The sequence below is a fragment of the Piliocolobus tephrosceles genome, chromosome 10, assembly GCF_002776525.5.
Source record: "Piliocolobus tephrosceles isolate RC106 chromosome 10, ASM277652v3, whole genome shotgun sequence".
NCBI lineage: Eukaryota > Metazoa > Chordata > Mammalia > Primates > Cercopithecidae > Piliocolobus > Piliocolobus tephrosceles.
Window position 1 is genome coordinate 92,459,016 of NC_045443.1, and position 14,787 is coordinate 92,473,802.

General features: G+C 42.5%; 1 protein-coding gene across 2 annotated transcripts in view; it reads right to left on the reverse strand.

The window, feature by feature from the left end:
• NDUFA12 (NADH:ubiquinone oxidoreductase subunit A12) overlaps positions 1–14,105 on the reverse strand; it is a 42,971-nt gene extending 28,866 nt beyond the window's left edge. Inside the window, exons 1-3 of one of the 2 annotated variants that reach the window (XM_023227875.3) lie at positions 13,917–14,097; positions 13,076–13,158; positions 3,971–4,058 (exon numbers count right to left, since the gene is read on the reverse strand). In XM_023227875.3, the coding sequence (XP_023083643.1) occupies positions 3,971–4,058; positions 13,076–13,158; positions 13,917–14,002 (257 nt within the window). In that variant the 5' untranslated portion in view covers positions 14,003–14,097. Of the gene's footprint in view, positions 1–3,970; positions 4,059–13,075; positions 13,159–13,916 lie in introns of both variants that reach the window. The other variant, XM_023227943.3, reaches the window with a different exon arrangement.
• Between the last annotated feature and the right edge of the window lie 682 nt (positions 14,106–14,787).

Consider the following 14,787-nt stretch of genomic DNA (forward strand, 5'->3'; position numbering starts at 1 on the left):
GGCTCAAGGGATCCTCCCACCTCAGCCTCCCAAGTAGCTGGAATTATAGGCACACACCACCATGCTTGACAAATTTTCTAAAACTTTTTTATTTATAGAGATGAGGCCTTGTTATGTTGCATAGCCTGGTCTCAAACTTCTGTCCTCAAGCGATCCTCATGCCTCAGCCTTCCGAAGTGCTGGAACGACAGGTATGAGCCACCACACCGAGCCCCAGTGAGCTTTTAAAGACATTATCCATTATCATGTTCTTCAAACTACATCACTGACATAGTCAGTGCTCACAATTAGTCCAAGTAGTAGAACATGGGTTGAAAACTGGTTGTAGCTCAGCAAAAAATGTACAGTACAAATATGTTTTGCTTAGCTCACACAGTATTTGGGGGAAAAAAAAAAGTGTTCTGTCCAATCGAGTAGCCTATTTATCATAAATAAAAATTTAAAAATGTCCTCAGTTGGATTATCGGTATTTTAAAGTGCTCTAGAAAGGCCAGGCATGGTGGCTCATGCCTGTAATCCCAGTATCTTGGGAGGTAGAGGTGGGCGAAGCATTTGAGTCCAGGAGTTCGAGACCAGCCTGGGCAACATGGAGAAACCTCATCTGCACTAAAAATACAAAAAAATTAGCTGGGCGTGGTGCCACATGCCTGTAGTCCCAGCTACTCAGGGTGCTAAGGCAGGAGGATCATCTGAGCCCAGGAAGTTGAGACTGCAGTGAACCCTGATTGTGCCACTGCACTCCAGCCTGGGCAACAGAGACCCTGTCTTAATAATAATAATAATAATAATGCTCTGGGCCACATGTGGCAAGCAGTTACCCTATCGGACAGGGCAGATAAAGAACACTTCCGTCATCGTGGAAGGTTCTGCTAGATAAGGCTGTATTGAAAATGTCAAATATTTTTGAAAATTAATTGAAAAAACAAGAACTGGCCCAGTGTGGTGGCTCATGCCTGTAATCCCAACACTTTGAGAGGCTGAAGTGGGTGGATCACTTGGGGCCAGGAGTTTGAGACCACCCTGGCTAACATGGTGAAACCTGTCTGTGGTAAAAGAAAAATTAGCCAGGCATGGTGGCAGGTGCCTGTAGTCCCAGCTACTCAAGAGGCTGAGGCAGGAGAATCGCTTGAACCTGGGAGGCAGAGGTTGCAGTGAGCCAAGATGGTGCCACCGCACTCCAGCCTGGGCGACAGAGTGAAACTCTATCTCAACAAAAAAAAAGCAAGAAAAAACAAGAAGTCTCACAAAGAAATACGGATGTCCACCTTTGAAAATTCCCAAAACCCTTCGCAGAATTCTCACCGGATGGAACTGGAGATTGCTGAATAAGGCTGCTGCCCTCTTCGACAAGTCTGTACTTTTCAGTTCACTGTAGTTCCCACTACCTCCTATTGTTTCACAGCTGCACTTCACTCACTTATGTCACATATCTGGGTTTCCAAGTGACTCTTTAGAACAGAGGCAGATACACTGAGATTATCCCACTTTCTACTGAAGACAGCCCAAAAGTAGCTCTGATGTTCAAATCCAATTAAAATAAAATGTCACAGCCCACCAGATATACTTATTTCTAGTTTTTGAGTGAAATTTTCTAGACCACTGGAAAGGATCTCCAGAGTTTAACTGTATATCAACTCTATGCCATTATTTCAGCAATCTATGAAACAGATATAAGTACTTTGCTTAGAAACACTTCATGCAAAATTTGGTAATTCAAGTGAGCATTTAGAATTTCATTTCAAAATATGTATATTATAAAGTCATACAGGTTTTAGAGACCTAAGGAATTGTAGGGTTATCATTTTACAGATGATGAAACTAAGCCCTAGAGAGGTCAAGGAACTTGCTTAAAGTCAAACAGCCAGACAAGATTACAGCCAAAGTTCTTTTCACCTTTCACTTCACCAAGACAGGTGATACTATGGCATATTGTTTTTCTAAGACAGCCACACCATTATACATCCCAATATATACCGTGATGTTGACATGCCTCCATCAAGAGATAGGTCCATGTTTTCTCAAGTAGAACTTGGGCAGAGCTTTCTAATTGCCTCAATCAATGGAATATGAAAGTGATACTGGACAATTTGCAAGACTAAGTTAGATAAGGCAATATGGCTCCTGCCTAGCTCACTCTCTCAGAGTACTTGCCTGTGTCAGCCCAGACAACATGAAGGTATTCCAACCCACAGGCCCAGCTATAACCCCAGCTGACAGCCAACAATAAATGCCAGATACTAAGTGAACAAGTTTTCTTTTTCCTTTCTTTTTTGTGGAGAAGGAGTCTCGCTCTGTTGCCAGGTGGGAGTGCAGTGGTACGATCTCGGCTCACTGCAACCTCTGCCTCCCGGGTTCAAGTGATTCTCCTGCCTCAGCTTCCCAAGTAGCTGGGACTACAGGCATGCGCCACTGCGCCCGGCTAATTTTTGTATTTTTAGTAGAGATGGGGTTTCACTGTGTTAGCCAGCATGGTCTCGATCTCTTGACCTCGTGATCCACCCGCCTCAGCCTTCCAAAGTGCTGGGATTACAGGCATGAGTCACTGCACCCAGCCTGATCAAGTTTTCAGATGATTCCGGTGTCCAGCCTTGGAGTCTTCCAGCTGAGACTCCAGATATCTGGGAGCAGAGACTAGCCACCCTTGTTTTATCTTGTCTGAACTCCTGACCCGAAAAAAAAAACTATGGAGAGAGAAATAATTGTTGTTTTAAGCCACTAAGTTTAAGGGTAACTTACGCATTCAATGTAACTAGGATACTTTCAGAAGAATACCACTGATTGCCTTATAGAGAGATATTCAATAAATATTTTTGTAATGAAATAAATATTGTCAAGTTAAATTAAATAAAATGAACCAGGCATGGTGGCTCGTGCTTATAATCTCAGCTACTTGGAGGCTGAGGTGACAGGATTGCTTGAGCCCATGAGTTCCAGCCTGGGCAACATAGCAAGATTCCATCTCAACTAAAAAAATAAATAAATAAAAGCTGGGCATGGTGGCTCACGCCTATAATCCCAGCACTTTGGGATGCCAAGGTGGGTGGATCACTTGAACCCAGGAGTTTGAGACCAGCCTGGGCAACGTGGCGAAACCACATCTCTATAAAAAATACAAAAATTAGGCCGGGTACAGTGGCTCATGCCTGCAATCACAGCACTTTGAGAAGCTGAGGCAGGTGGATCACCTGAGGTCAGGAGTTCGAGACCAGCCTGGCCAACATGGCGAAACCCCATCTCTACTAAAAATACAAAAATTAGCCAGGCGTGGTGGCATAAGCCTGTAGTTCCAGCTACTCGGGAGCCTGAGGCAGGAGAATGGCTTGAATCTGGGAGTCAGAGGTTGCAGTGAGCCAGGATCATGCCACTGCACTCCAGCCTGGGCAACAGAGCAAGACTCTGTCTCAGAAAAAACAAACAAACAAACAAACAAACAAACAAAAACAGGCCAGGCACAGTGGCTCATACCTGTAATCCCAGCACTTTGGGAGGCCGAGGTGGGTGGATCACCTGTGGTCAGGAGTTCGAGACCAGCCTGGCCAACACAGTGAAACCCTGTCTCTACTAAAAATACAATTAGCTGGCCATGGTGGCTCACAACTGTAGTCCCAGCTACTCAGGAGGCTAAGACAGGAGAATCGCTTGAATCCAGGAGGCAGAGGTTGCAGTGTAACAAGATCGCGGCACTGCACTCGGCCTGGGCGACAGAATGAGACTCTGTCTCAAAAAAGAAACAAACAAACAAATTTAAAAATGAAACAAAAATTATCCCAGTGAGATGGCACGGGCCTGTAGTCCCAGCTACTAAGGAGGCTGATGTGGGAGGATCACTTGAGCCTGGAAGGTCAAAGCTGAAGTGAGTCATGATCCTGTCACTGCACTCTACTCTGGATGACAGAGTGAGACCCTGTCTCAAAAAAAAAAAAAAAAAAAGACAAATAAAATAAAATAACAAAATGCTGTCTTAGCTTACCATTCAGGAGGCACCATGCTTCCATCCACATCCCAGAATGTGTTTTTGCCGTTCATTTCAGTAGTATATACAACCCATCGGTGACGGCCTGGGTGGGAAGACGAACATTTAGAAAGAAAAACTTTGTTTTTTTTAAAGCATAGATGCGTAATATCAAAGAAGACAACCTTTTTATTAAGAAAAGATGGCCGGGCGCGGTGGCACAAGCCTGTAATCCCAGCACTTTGGGAGGCCGAGACGGGCGGATCACGAGGTCAGGAGATCGAGACCATCCTGGCTAACACGGTGAAACCCCGTCTCTGCTAAAAATACAAAAAACTAGCCGGGCAAGGTGGCAGGCGCCTGTAGTCCCAGCTACTCCGGAGGCTGAGGCAGGAGAATGGCGTAAACCCGGGAGGCGGAGCTTGCAGTGAGCTGAGATCCGGCCACTGCACTCCAGTTGGGGCGACAGAGCAAGACTCCGTCTCAAAAAAAAAAAAAAAAAAAGAAAAGATTTTGCGTGATCTTATGTAAGAGAGCTATTAGAGGAATAGCTATTAGAGGAATTCACCCTGGGTGAATTCATGAAGGCAAGCTCCAGAACATGTGTGGCAAGCTTTAATCAGCGACCTGCACCAAAGACTGAGATGATTCACTGCTGTGGGGGGGGCTCAGGCCTTTCCCAGAGCGGAGAATCCTTGCTTCCCTGCCAGCTCCCCAGAGGGAGTAGCAGACAGGACAGGAAAGTGTGCTCCCAGATGTTCAGGGTATTCAGAAAACAAGGTGCTCCTCTTGAGACTGGGGCAAAAACACAGTTGTAGCAATCATACTTGAATTCTACGTCTCCATGTAAGTAATTTTTTTAAACTACCCCAGATCCTTTTGGAAATTTGTGAATTATACACAATAAGCAAACATTAGAAATGACGGTTAGGTACACAGGACACCTCACGTCATCAAAATAATATGGCCACATTCCTCATTTAGGAAATTTCTGAGCACTAGTTGAGGGGCCTAACCACTATTTACACTATTGGGTCCTTACACTGAGCAGACTTGGGCTTTGTCACTTATTATCAGTGGTTATTAGGCAAATTTCATGACCCTCAGTTTCTTTATCTATTAAAAGTGGATAACTATATCTACATCTTAGAGTTGCTGTGAAAATTAAATATCACATACATTCACCTAGTTCAGCATCAGCCATAAAAGCGCATAATAAATATTAATTCCTTCTACCCCTTCCTTACTGCTCTTACCTGCCAATAGGGAACACTGAATTTGTTCATTCTTATGATGGATTTTAAACCAATAAGCAAAAGGTAATCTGCATTTCATTTACAGGGTTTTCCTAGATAAACATATAATCAACAAATATTGACTACCGGTACTTAAACATGACCCCATCTCTTTTTAAAAATACAGATTTCAATCAACATTTACTGCTTCATTTAGAGAAATCAATCTTAAGAATAGCTAACTAAAAATAAACTGTAATTCAATGAGGCAGGGAAATGTGCAGGCAGACGGAGGAGACCTTGGGAAAGGTTTCATAAGTCAAGACGTGACAATACAGTTAGGCTACAATGATGGAGGTGGGCCTTAACAATCTCTCTCTCTCTCTCTCTCCCCCTGTATTTCTTGAAATGTTAAATGCCTATTCTCAGACTCAGAAATTCTGCTTTATTTATTTATTTACTGGAGACAGAGTTTCGCTCTGTCACCTAGGCTGGAGTGCAGTGGCGCAACCTCGGCTCACTGCCTGTAACCTACCCTTCCTGGGTTCATGCGATTCTCCTGCCTCAGTCTCCCGAGTAGCTGGGACCATAGGCATGTGCCACCACGCCTGGCTAATTTTTGTATTTTTAGTAGAGATCAGGCCAGAAATGTATTTAAACACATAAATGTAGTTATAAGCAGGTTCACAGTAGCATCATTCCTAATAGCAAAAAGCCAAAAGCAACCTATGTGTCTATCAACAGTAACAGGATTGAAGAAATAATGGTTCTTCCATACACTGGAATGTTGTGTTGCTATTTTTAAAAATGCTGTGCATTTTTTTTTTTAAATAAACAAACACAACTGGCTGAGCACGGTGGCTCACTTCCTAATCCCAGGACTCTGGGAGGCTGAGGCAGAGGGATCACTTGAGCTCAGGAGTTTGAGACCATCCTGGGCAACACAGTGAAACCCTGTCCCTACAAAAAATACAAAAATTAGCTGGGCATGGTGGCACACGCCTGTACTCCCAGCTACTCTCGAGCTTGAGGTGAGAGGATCACTTGAGCATGGGAGGCAGAGGTTGCAGTGAGCCAAGATCATACCACTGCATTCCAGGTGGGGCAACCGAGAGACCCTGTCTCAAAATAAAAGAAAAGAATCTTAAATATACATAAAGACTAAACTATTAAAAGAGTTGCAAAATTAAAAGGGGAGGGAGCTTTCATACACCAAATATATACACAAACATACATATATAGGTACACACACACACACGCACGAGATGGGGGACATAGTGAGACACTATGTTGCCCAGGCTGGTCTTGAACTTCTGGCCTCAACTGATCCTCCCACCTTGGCTCCCAAAGCACTGGGATTACAGGCATGAGCCACCATGCCAGGCCCTAATTTTTTTTGATTAGCAAAAATAAGAATATTTCCAATGCAAGGGAGAAAAGAAGAAAGGAGGCTGGCTGCGGTGGCTCATGCCTGTAATCCCAGCACTTTGGGAGGCTGAGGCCGGCAGATCATGAGGTCAGGAGTTTGAGACCAGCCTGACCAACATGGAGAAACCCCATCTCTACTAAAAATATAAAAAATTAGCTGGGCATGATGGCGCACGCCTGTATTCCCAGCTACTCAAGAGGCTGAGGCAGGAGAATCGCCTGAACCTGGGAGGCGGAGGTTGCAGTGAGCCAAGATCCTGCCATGGCACTCCAGCCTGGGCAATAAGAGCAAAACTCCATCTCAAAAAAAAAAAAAAAAAGAAAAGAAAAGAAAAGAAGACAGAAAGGAAAGAATGTAATGTTATAGTTTGTAACAATAAGTGAGAAGTAGAAAGAATAATTACCCCAGGTTCTGCCATTAATTACTTAAGTCTCTTTGATTAAGACAGTTCCTTGGGACTGTTTCTTCATCTATAAAACAACAGTGTTTAGACAATCTCTTAAAATCTATTCTAGGTCTAAAATTCTGTGATTTATGTGAGTATTAAAAACATCGTAACTAGGTGTGACAGTATGTGCCTGTAATTCCAGCTCCTCAGGAGGCTAAGGCGGGAGGATTGCTTGAGCTCAGGAGTTCAAGACCAGCCCAAGTAAAATAGTGAGACCTCATCACACACACACACACACATGCACACACATAAATAACAGAGTACATAAGATGTTTACTTCTTATAGACCAACATGCATCCAAAGCAACCACACATGGTTTACACATTCCTGGGAAATATTCCTAACGGCTCAATGACTTATCTTCTTCATCTGTAAAATGGGGGCATAGGGAGCGCAAAAGTGCCTATTTCAAGGAGATGTTGAAGATTAAAGTAGATAATGTATGTTTTTGTTTAGCACAGCACCTAGCATATGGTAATCACTCAATAAATGCCAGGCAATTATTTTTTCACATTATACATTGTTCCCCTGGATGAAGACTAATTGCTTTTTCCTCTTTGATACTTTTCATCTCAATCAAGAGAGTATTTTTTTATTATTATAAAAGTAAAAAATGCACATGGGAGAGAATTCAACAATTCAAGAAGGTACATGTTGGGTATCTCTAATTCCAAAAGCTCCAAAATTGGAAACTTTTTTTGTGAGCTGGCATGACACTCAAAAGAAATGCTCATTAGAGCATTTCAGATTTCAGATTAGAGATGCTAACTGGGACATATAATGCAAATATTCCAAAATCCAAAAAAATCTAAAATCTGAAATACTTGTGGTCCCAAGCATTTCAGGTAAGGGATACTCAAACTGTAAAAAAAATAATAGCAGTCACAGTGCTAATATTGACTGAGCACTTATTATGTGCCAAGCATTAGGCCAGTGGTTCTTAAGAGTTGGAAATTTTGCCCCCAAGGGGACATTTGGCAATGCCTGGGACATTTTTGGTTGTCAGTCACGGCCGCTGCTGCTGGTCATTCTATGAAGCACAGGACAGCCCCTCACAACAAAGAATTATCTGTCCCAAAAAAAGAAAACTACAAATCAGTATCCCTGATGAACGCAGATGCACAAATCCTCAAAAAAATATTAGCTAATCGAATCCAACAGCATACCAAAAAGATAATCATATATCATGATCAAGTGAATTTAATACTAGGGATGCAGGGATGGTTTACCATACCCAAGTCAATAAATGTGATATACCACATAAATAGAATTAAACATAAAAATCATATGATCATCTCACCAGATGCAGAAAAAGTATTCGATAAAATCCAGCATTCCTCTATGATAAAAGCCCTCAACAAAATTGGCACAGAAGGGACATACCTCAAAGTAATAAAAGCCACATATGACAAACCCACAGCAAACGTCATACTGAATGGGGAAAGGCTGAAAGCATTCGCCCTGAGAACTGGAACAAGACAAGGATGCCCACGTTCAGCACTTCTATTCAATGTAGTACTGGAAGTCATAGCCAGAGCAACTGCATAAGGCAAAGAAATAAAGTGCCTCCAAATTTAAAAAGAGGAAGTCAAACTGTTGCTGTTTGTTGATGATATGATCATATACTTAGAAAAGCCTAAAGACTCATGCAGAAAGCTCCTAGACCTGATAAATAAATCCAGCAAAGTTTCAGGATACTAAATCAATATACACAAATCAGTAGCACAGCTATACACCAACAACAACCATGCTGAGAATCAAATCAAGAACGCCATCCCTTTTACAACAGCTGCAAAAAATAAAATAAAATACTTAGGAATATACTTAACCATGGAGGTGAAAGATCTCTACAAGGAAAACTAAAAAACACTGCTGAAAGAAATCACAGATGACACAAATAAATGGAAACATACCCCATGCTCATGGATGGGCATAATCAATATTGCGAAAATGACCATAGGGCCCAAAGCCATCTACAGATTCAATGTAATTCCCATCAAAATACCATCATCATTCTTCACAGAACTAGAAAAAACAATTTTAAAATTCATATGGAACCAAAAATGAGCCCACATAGCCAAAGCAATACTAAGCAAAAAGAACAAATCTAGAGACATCACATTACCCAACTTCAAATTATCCTATGAGGCTACAGTTACCAAAACAGTATGCTACTGGTATAAAATAGGCCAATGAAACAGAACAGAGAACTCAGAAATAAAGCCAAATACTCACAGCCATTTGATCTTCAACAAAGCAAACAAAAACATAAAGTGGGGGAAGGACACCCTATTCAACAAATGGTGTTGAAAAAACTAGCAAGCCACATGTAGAAAAATGGAAGTGGATCCTCATCTCTCGCCTTATACAAAAATCAACTCAAGATGGGTCAAAGAGTTAAATCTAAGACCTGAAAACATAAAAATTCTAGAACATCACTTCAGAAGAACTCTCTCAGACGTTGGTTTAGGCAAGGAAGTCATAACTAAGAACCCAAATGCAACAAAAACAAAAATAAATGGTACCTAATTAAACTAAAAAGCTTCTGTACAGCAAAAGAAATAATCAGCAGAGTAAACAGACAACCCACAAAAATATTTGCAAACTATGCATTAGACAAAGGACTAATGTCCAGAATCTACAAGGAACTCACACAAATCAGTAAGAAAAAAACAAGCCCATCAGAAAGTGGGCAAAGGACATGAATAGACAATTCTCAAAAGAAGACATACAAACAGCTAATAAACCTATGAAAAAAATGCTCAAAATCACTAATTATCAGGAAAATGCAAATTAAAACCACAATGAGATAGCACATTACTCTTGCAAGAATGTCCATAATTAAAAATTCAAAAAATAATAGATGGTAGTGTGGATGTGGTGAAAAGGGAACACTTTTACACTGCTGTTGGGAATGTAAACTAGTACAACCACTACGGAAAACAGTAAGGAGATTCCTTAAAGTACCGAAGGCAGAACTACCATTCGATCCAGCAATCCCACTACTGGGTATCTACCCAAAGAAAAATAAGTCATTACATGGAAAAGACACGTGCATACACATGTGTATAGCAGCACAATTTGCAATTGCAAAAATAAGGAACCAACCTAAATGCCCACCAATGAATGAGTGGATAAAGAAAATGTGGTATATATACACCATGGAGTACTACTCAGCCATAAAACAGAAAGCAATATGGCTTTTGCAGAAACTTGGATGGAGCTAGAGGGCATTACTCTAAGTGAAGTAACTCAGGAATGGCAAACTAAATATCGTATGTTCTCACTTATAAGTGGGAACTAAGCTATGAGGATGCCAAGGTATAAGAATGACATAAAGGACTTTGGGGACTCAAGGGGATAAAAGACTACATACTGGATACACTGCTCAGGTGACAGGTATACCAAAATCTCAGAACTCACCACTAAAAATCTTATCCATGTAGGCCAGGCATGGTGGCTCACACCTGTAATCCCAGCACTCTGGGAGGCCGAGGCGGGCGGATCACGAGGTCAGGAGATTGAGACCATCCTGGCTAACACGGTGAAACTCCGTCTCTACTAAAAATACAAAAAAAATTAGCTGGGCGAGGCGGCGGGTGCCTGTAGTCCCAGCTACTCGGAGGCTGAGGCATGAGAATTGCATGAATTCGGGAGGCGGAGCTTGCAGTGAGCCGAGATCGTGCCACTGCACTCCAGCCTGGACGACAGAGTGAGACTCCATCTCAAAAAAACAAACAAAAAAACAAAAAAAAAACTTATCCATGCAACAAAAAACCACCTGTACCCCAAAAACTATTGAAATAAAACAAAAAATGAAAAGAATTATCTGCCCCATAGTGTTAACACTGCTGAGGCTGAGAAACCCTATATCACGATAAGTTCCTCCCATTCACTTTTCATCTTTTAATACAGCTTTATGAGGCACTTATTATTATTATTCTGCTTTACAGATGAGAAAACTGAGGGTTAGGGAAGTTAATTAAGTTAACCAGGTTACAAAATTATAAAGTGGAGGGGCAGAATGTTGAATCTCTACCATCTGATTCTATGAGTTTATTGAGTTTCCTTCCAAAATTTAACATGCACACAAAAAGCATGTATTTTCTCCTTTTGAGGATACCAAACATTGTTCTGCAACTGGAATTTTTTTATATTACACATCTTTGACATCTCTCTATATTAAATTTATAGGTTTATATCATTCTTAACAACAAAGTATTCTAAAAAATGTTTAATTCACCAGTATCCAACTTACGCACACTAATTGTTGCTTTTAAAATTTACTAGCATGGTGGCTCATGCTCGTGATCCCAGTACTTTGGGAGGCTGAGACAGGAGGATGGCTTAAGCCCAGGAGTTCAAGACCAGCCTGGGGAACAAAGTAAGACCCCGTTTCTTAAAAAAAATTAAAAAATTAACCAGGTGTGGTGGTGCATGACTGTGGTCCCAGCTACATAGGAGGCTGAGGCAGGAGGAAGGCTGGAGCCCAGGAGGTCATGGCTGCAGGGAGCCAAGATCACACCACTGCCTCCAGCCTAGGCAACAGAGTGAGACCCCGTCTCAAAATAACAACAACAAAAACAAACAAAAATGCTGTGGCCAGGCACAGTGACTCACACCTGTAATTCCAGCACTTTGGGAGGCTGAGGTGGGAGGATTACCTTAGCCCAGGAATTCAAGACTAGCCTAAGAAACACAGCAAGACCCGGTCTCTCCAAAAAAAATTTTTTTTAAACAATTAGCCAGGCATTGTGACACATGCCTATAATCCCAGCTACCTGGGTGGCTGAGATAGGATGACAGATTGAGCCCAGAAACTTGAGGCTGTTGTGAGCCATGATCGAGTCACTGGGTGACTAGAGCTAGCCTGGGTGACAGAGCGAGACCCCAAAAATAAATAAATAAATAAAATTTAAAAATATAATAAAACAATGCTGTGATGCGTGTTTGGTTTGCAAGAATATTTGCAGAATTTTTTTTTTTTTTCCTGAGATAGAGTCTCGCTCTGTCGCCAGACTGGAGTAGAGTGGTGGGATCTTGGCTCACTGCAACCTCCGATTCCCCGGTTCAAGCAATTCTCCTGCTTCAGCCTCCCAGGTAGCTGGGATTACAGGCACACGCCACCACGTCCAGCTAATTTTTGTATTTTTACTAGTGACTGGGTTTTACCATGTTGGGCAGGATGGTCTCGATCTCCTGACCTCATGATCCGCCCGCCTCGGTCTCCCAAAATGCTGGGATTACAGGCGTGAGCCACCGTGCCCAGTGGAATTAGTAGTTAAAAGTGGAAGTGCTGAGACAAAGGATATGTGCAATGTAAATTTTTATAAATGTTACCAAATTATCCCTCCAAAAAGACTGCATTAACCTATATATTTCTATGGCTTTGCCCACATTGGGATTTATCAGATTGAATACTCAAGGCTGGGCGCAGTGGCTCACGCCTGTAATCCCAGCACTTTGTAGGGGTCAAGGCAGGTGGATCATGAGGTCAGGAGTTCAAGACCAGCCTGGCCAATATGGTGAAACCTCATCTCTACTAAAAAATACAAATATTAGCCTGCCACGGTGGCGCGCGCCTGTGGTCCCAGCTACTCAGGGAGGCTGAGGCAGGAGAATCGCTGGAACCCAGGAGATGGAGGTTGCAGCGAGCCGCGATCGCCCTACTGCACTCCAGCCTGGCTGACAGAGCGAGACTCCGTCTCAAAAAAAAAAAAAAAAGAAAGAAAAGAAAAGAAAAAACACTTCAAAATTTGATAGGTGAAAAATATATAACACTGTTTTTAAAGTTGCATTTCTGTTGTTGCAAGTGAGAATGAGCATTTTCCCATACCTTCGTTGGCTATTTACTTTTCTTTTTTCTGTAAATTATCTTTTTTCATTTTCTATTGAGTTTTTCATCCTTTTCCAAGTGTTTTGTAAAAGCTCCTTGCAAAATATGGAAAACAGACTCAAGTCAGATGCCAATCCCAATCCAATTATTCATACTAAAAAATACTGCACTCACCAAAAAATTGCTTGTTGTCTTCGTAGTATTTGTTTCCATATTTGTCTTCCCCCACTAATGTACCAACCTTCCCATCATTTGTCCTGTGAATACCCAAAAGAAAACAGACATCTCAGAATGATTCTTAGTTCAAAACATAAACGGAAATAAAGTGAGAGTAACAACTTTCAGACACAAGGGCTGCTGCATCAACTAGCAAAACGAAGTGCTGGGGATGGGAAAAGATGAATTGACAACTGATGTGCCCAAATTACACTAAAAATATAAATGTAGTCCCTTCAGATTACAGGACTACTTGTATCTACTATCCCTCAGCCAGGAGGCACTGGAGTTAGTAAAACCTTCAGGAAATCAAAAAGCCGAAGTATTTCATCTTACAATGATACGAAAGTCTCCAGGCTCTTTCATTTCACTCTGGGTCCCCATATAAGTTTCCGCGAAACTATGCTGCTCCTGGGATCAGTGAATGTCAGGACGACGATTATTATTACCTTCAACGCCTTACAGAAGAGGGTACGGCAGTGCAGGGATAAAAAAAGTTTACCAAGGTCACTGAGTTAATATCCTGTAATGCTCATTACTCTTTAGGGCGTGGGAAAAGAGTGCAGCCCAGATGCCCTTGCCTCCGTGTCACAGCTCTGACTCTACAGATAGTTTCGGTCTTGTCTCGGGGAGATACGGAACAGAGACCAGCCTGGGGGTGGCAAGGCAGAGATTGGGGCGCTTGTCCTTGACAAGAGCTGTGGATTCTCTAAAGTGACCCGAGCCTGGGCCCCCTTCCAATAAATCAGCCAGCGAAAGTCTAGCCCCAGAGGCCAAGAGTATGGCTCTGGTCGCCTACCTGAAAAAAACCCGTAGATAGCCTCGGAGACCGCCGTGGCCGGTGAACTGCTGCAGCCCGCGTCTCAGGACCTGCACTAACTCCATCTTGCCCCGCAGACCCCGCCTCCCGGGTGCGCCAAGCAAAACCCACCGGATGGAAGCCGCCACTCAGCCGCAGGAAGCCCAAGCCCAGAAGGTTCCCACGCGAACGCCAGACGCAGTGACTCTGCGCCTGCGCAGAGCTAGGTCTTTCCTACGCTGTCTTGTTCTGGCTTCCCAAGTAGACAGAATTGGTTTCCCCTGGAAGCAAAGGTATCTTAAACTTTAGAGTTTTCAGAGGTTAAATCTAGAAGGCCGGCATATGCTGGAAAGCTCACGTAGACGAGGCTTCCTCACACGGGGATTCCTCCTTTGGGAATTTCAGTTTCCTTATCTAAAAATAATTGGCTCTGGTAGGCGCGGTGGCTCACTCCTGTAATCCCAGCACTTTGGGAGGCCGGGTTGGGAGGATCGCTTGAGCCCAGGAGTTCGAGACCAGCCTCGCCAACACAGGGAGAACTCTGTCTCTACAAAAAAAAAAAAAAAAAAAAAAAAAAAAAAGAAGAAGAAGAAGAAGAAAAATTAGCTGGATGTGGTGGCGCGTGCCCGTAGTCCCAGCTACTTGGTAGGCTGAGGCTGAAATGGGAGCATCGATTGAGCCTAAATAATTTCAATGTTACTTCATTTATTAACCACAGTTCTACAAAGAGAAACCTCCCTTCAACTATTTGGTTCCTGAGATACAATTAATATAGGAAAGGCAGTATAGGTGCTTGATTCTCTTACTTTTTTTTAATTTTAGAGACAGGCTTTCACTCTGTCACCCAGGCTGAAATATAGTGGTGTGATCG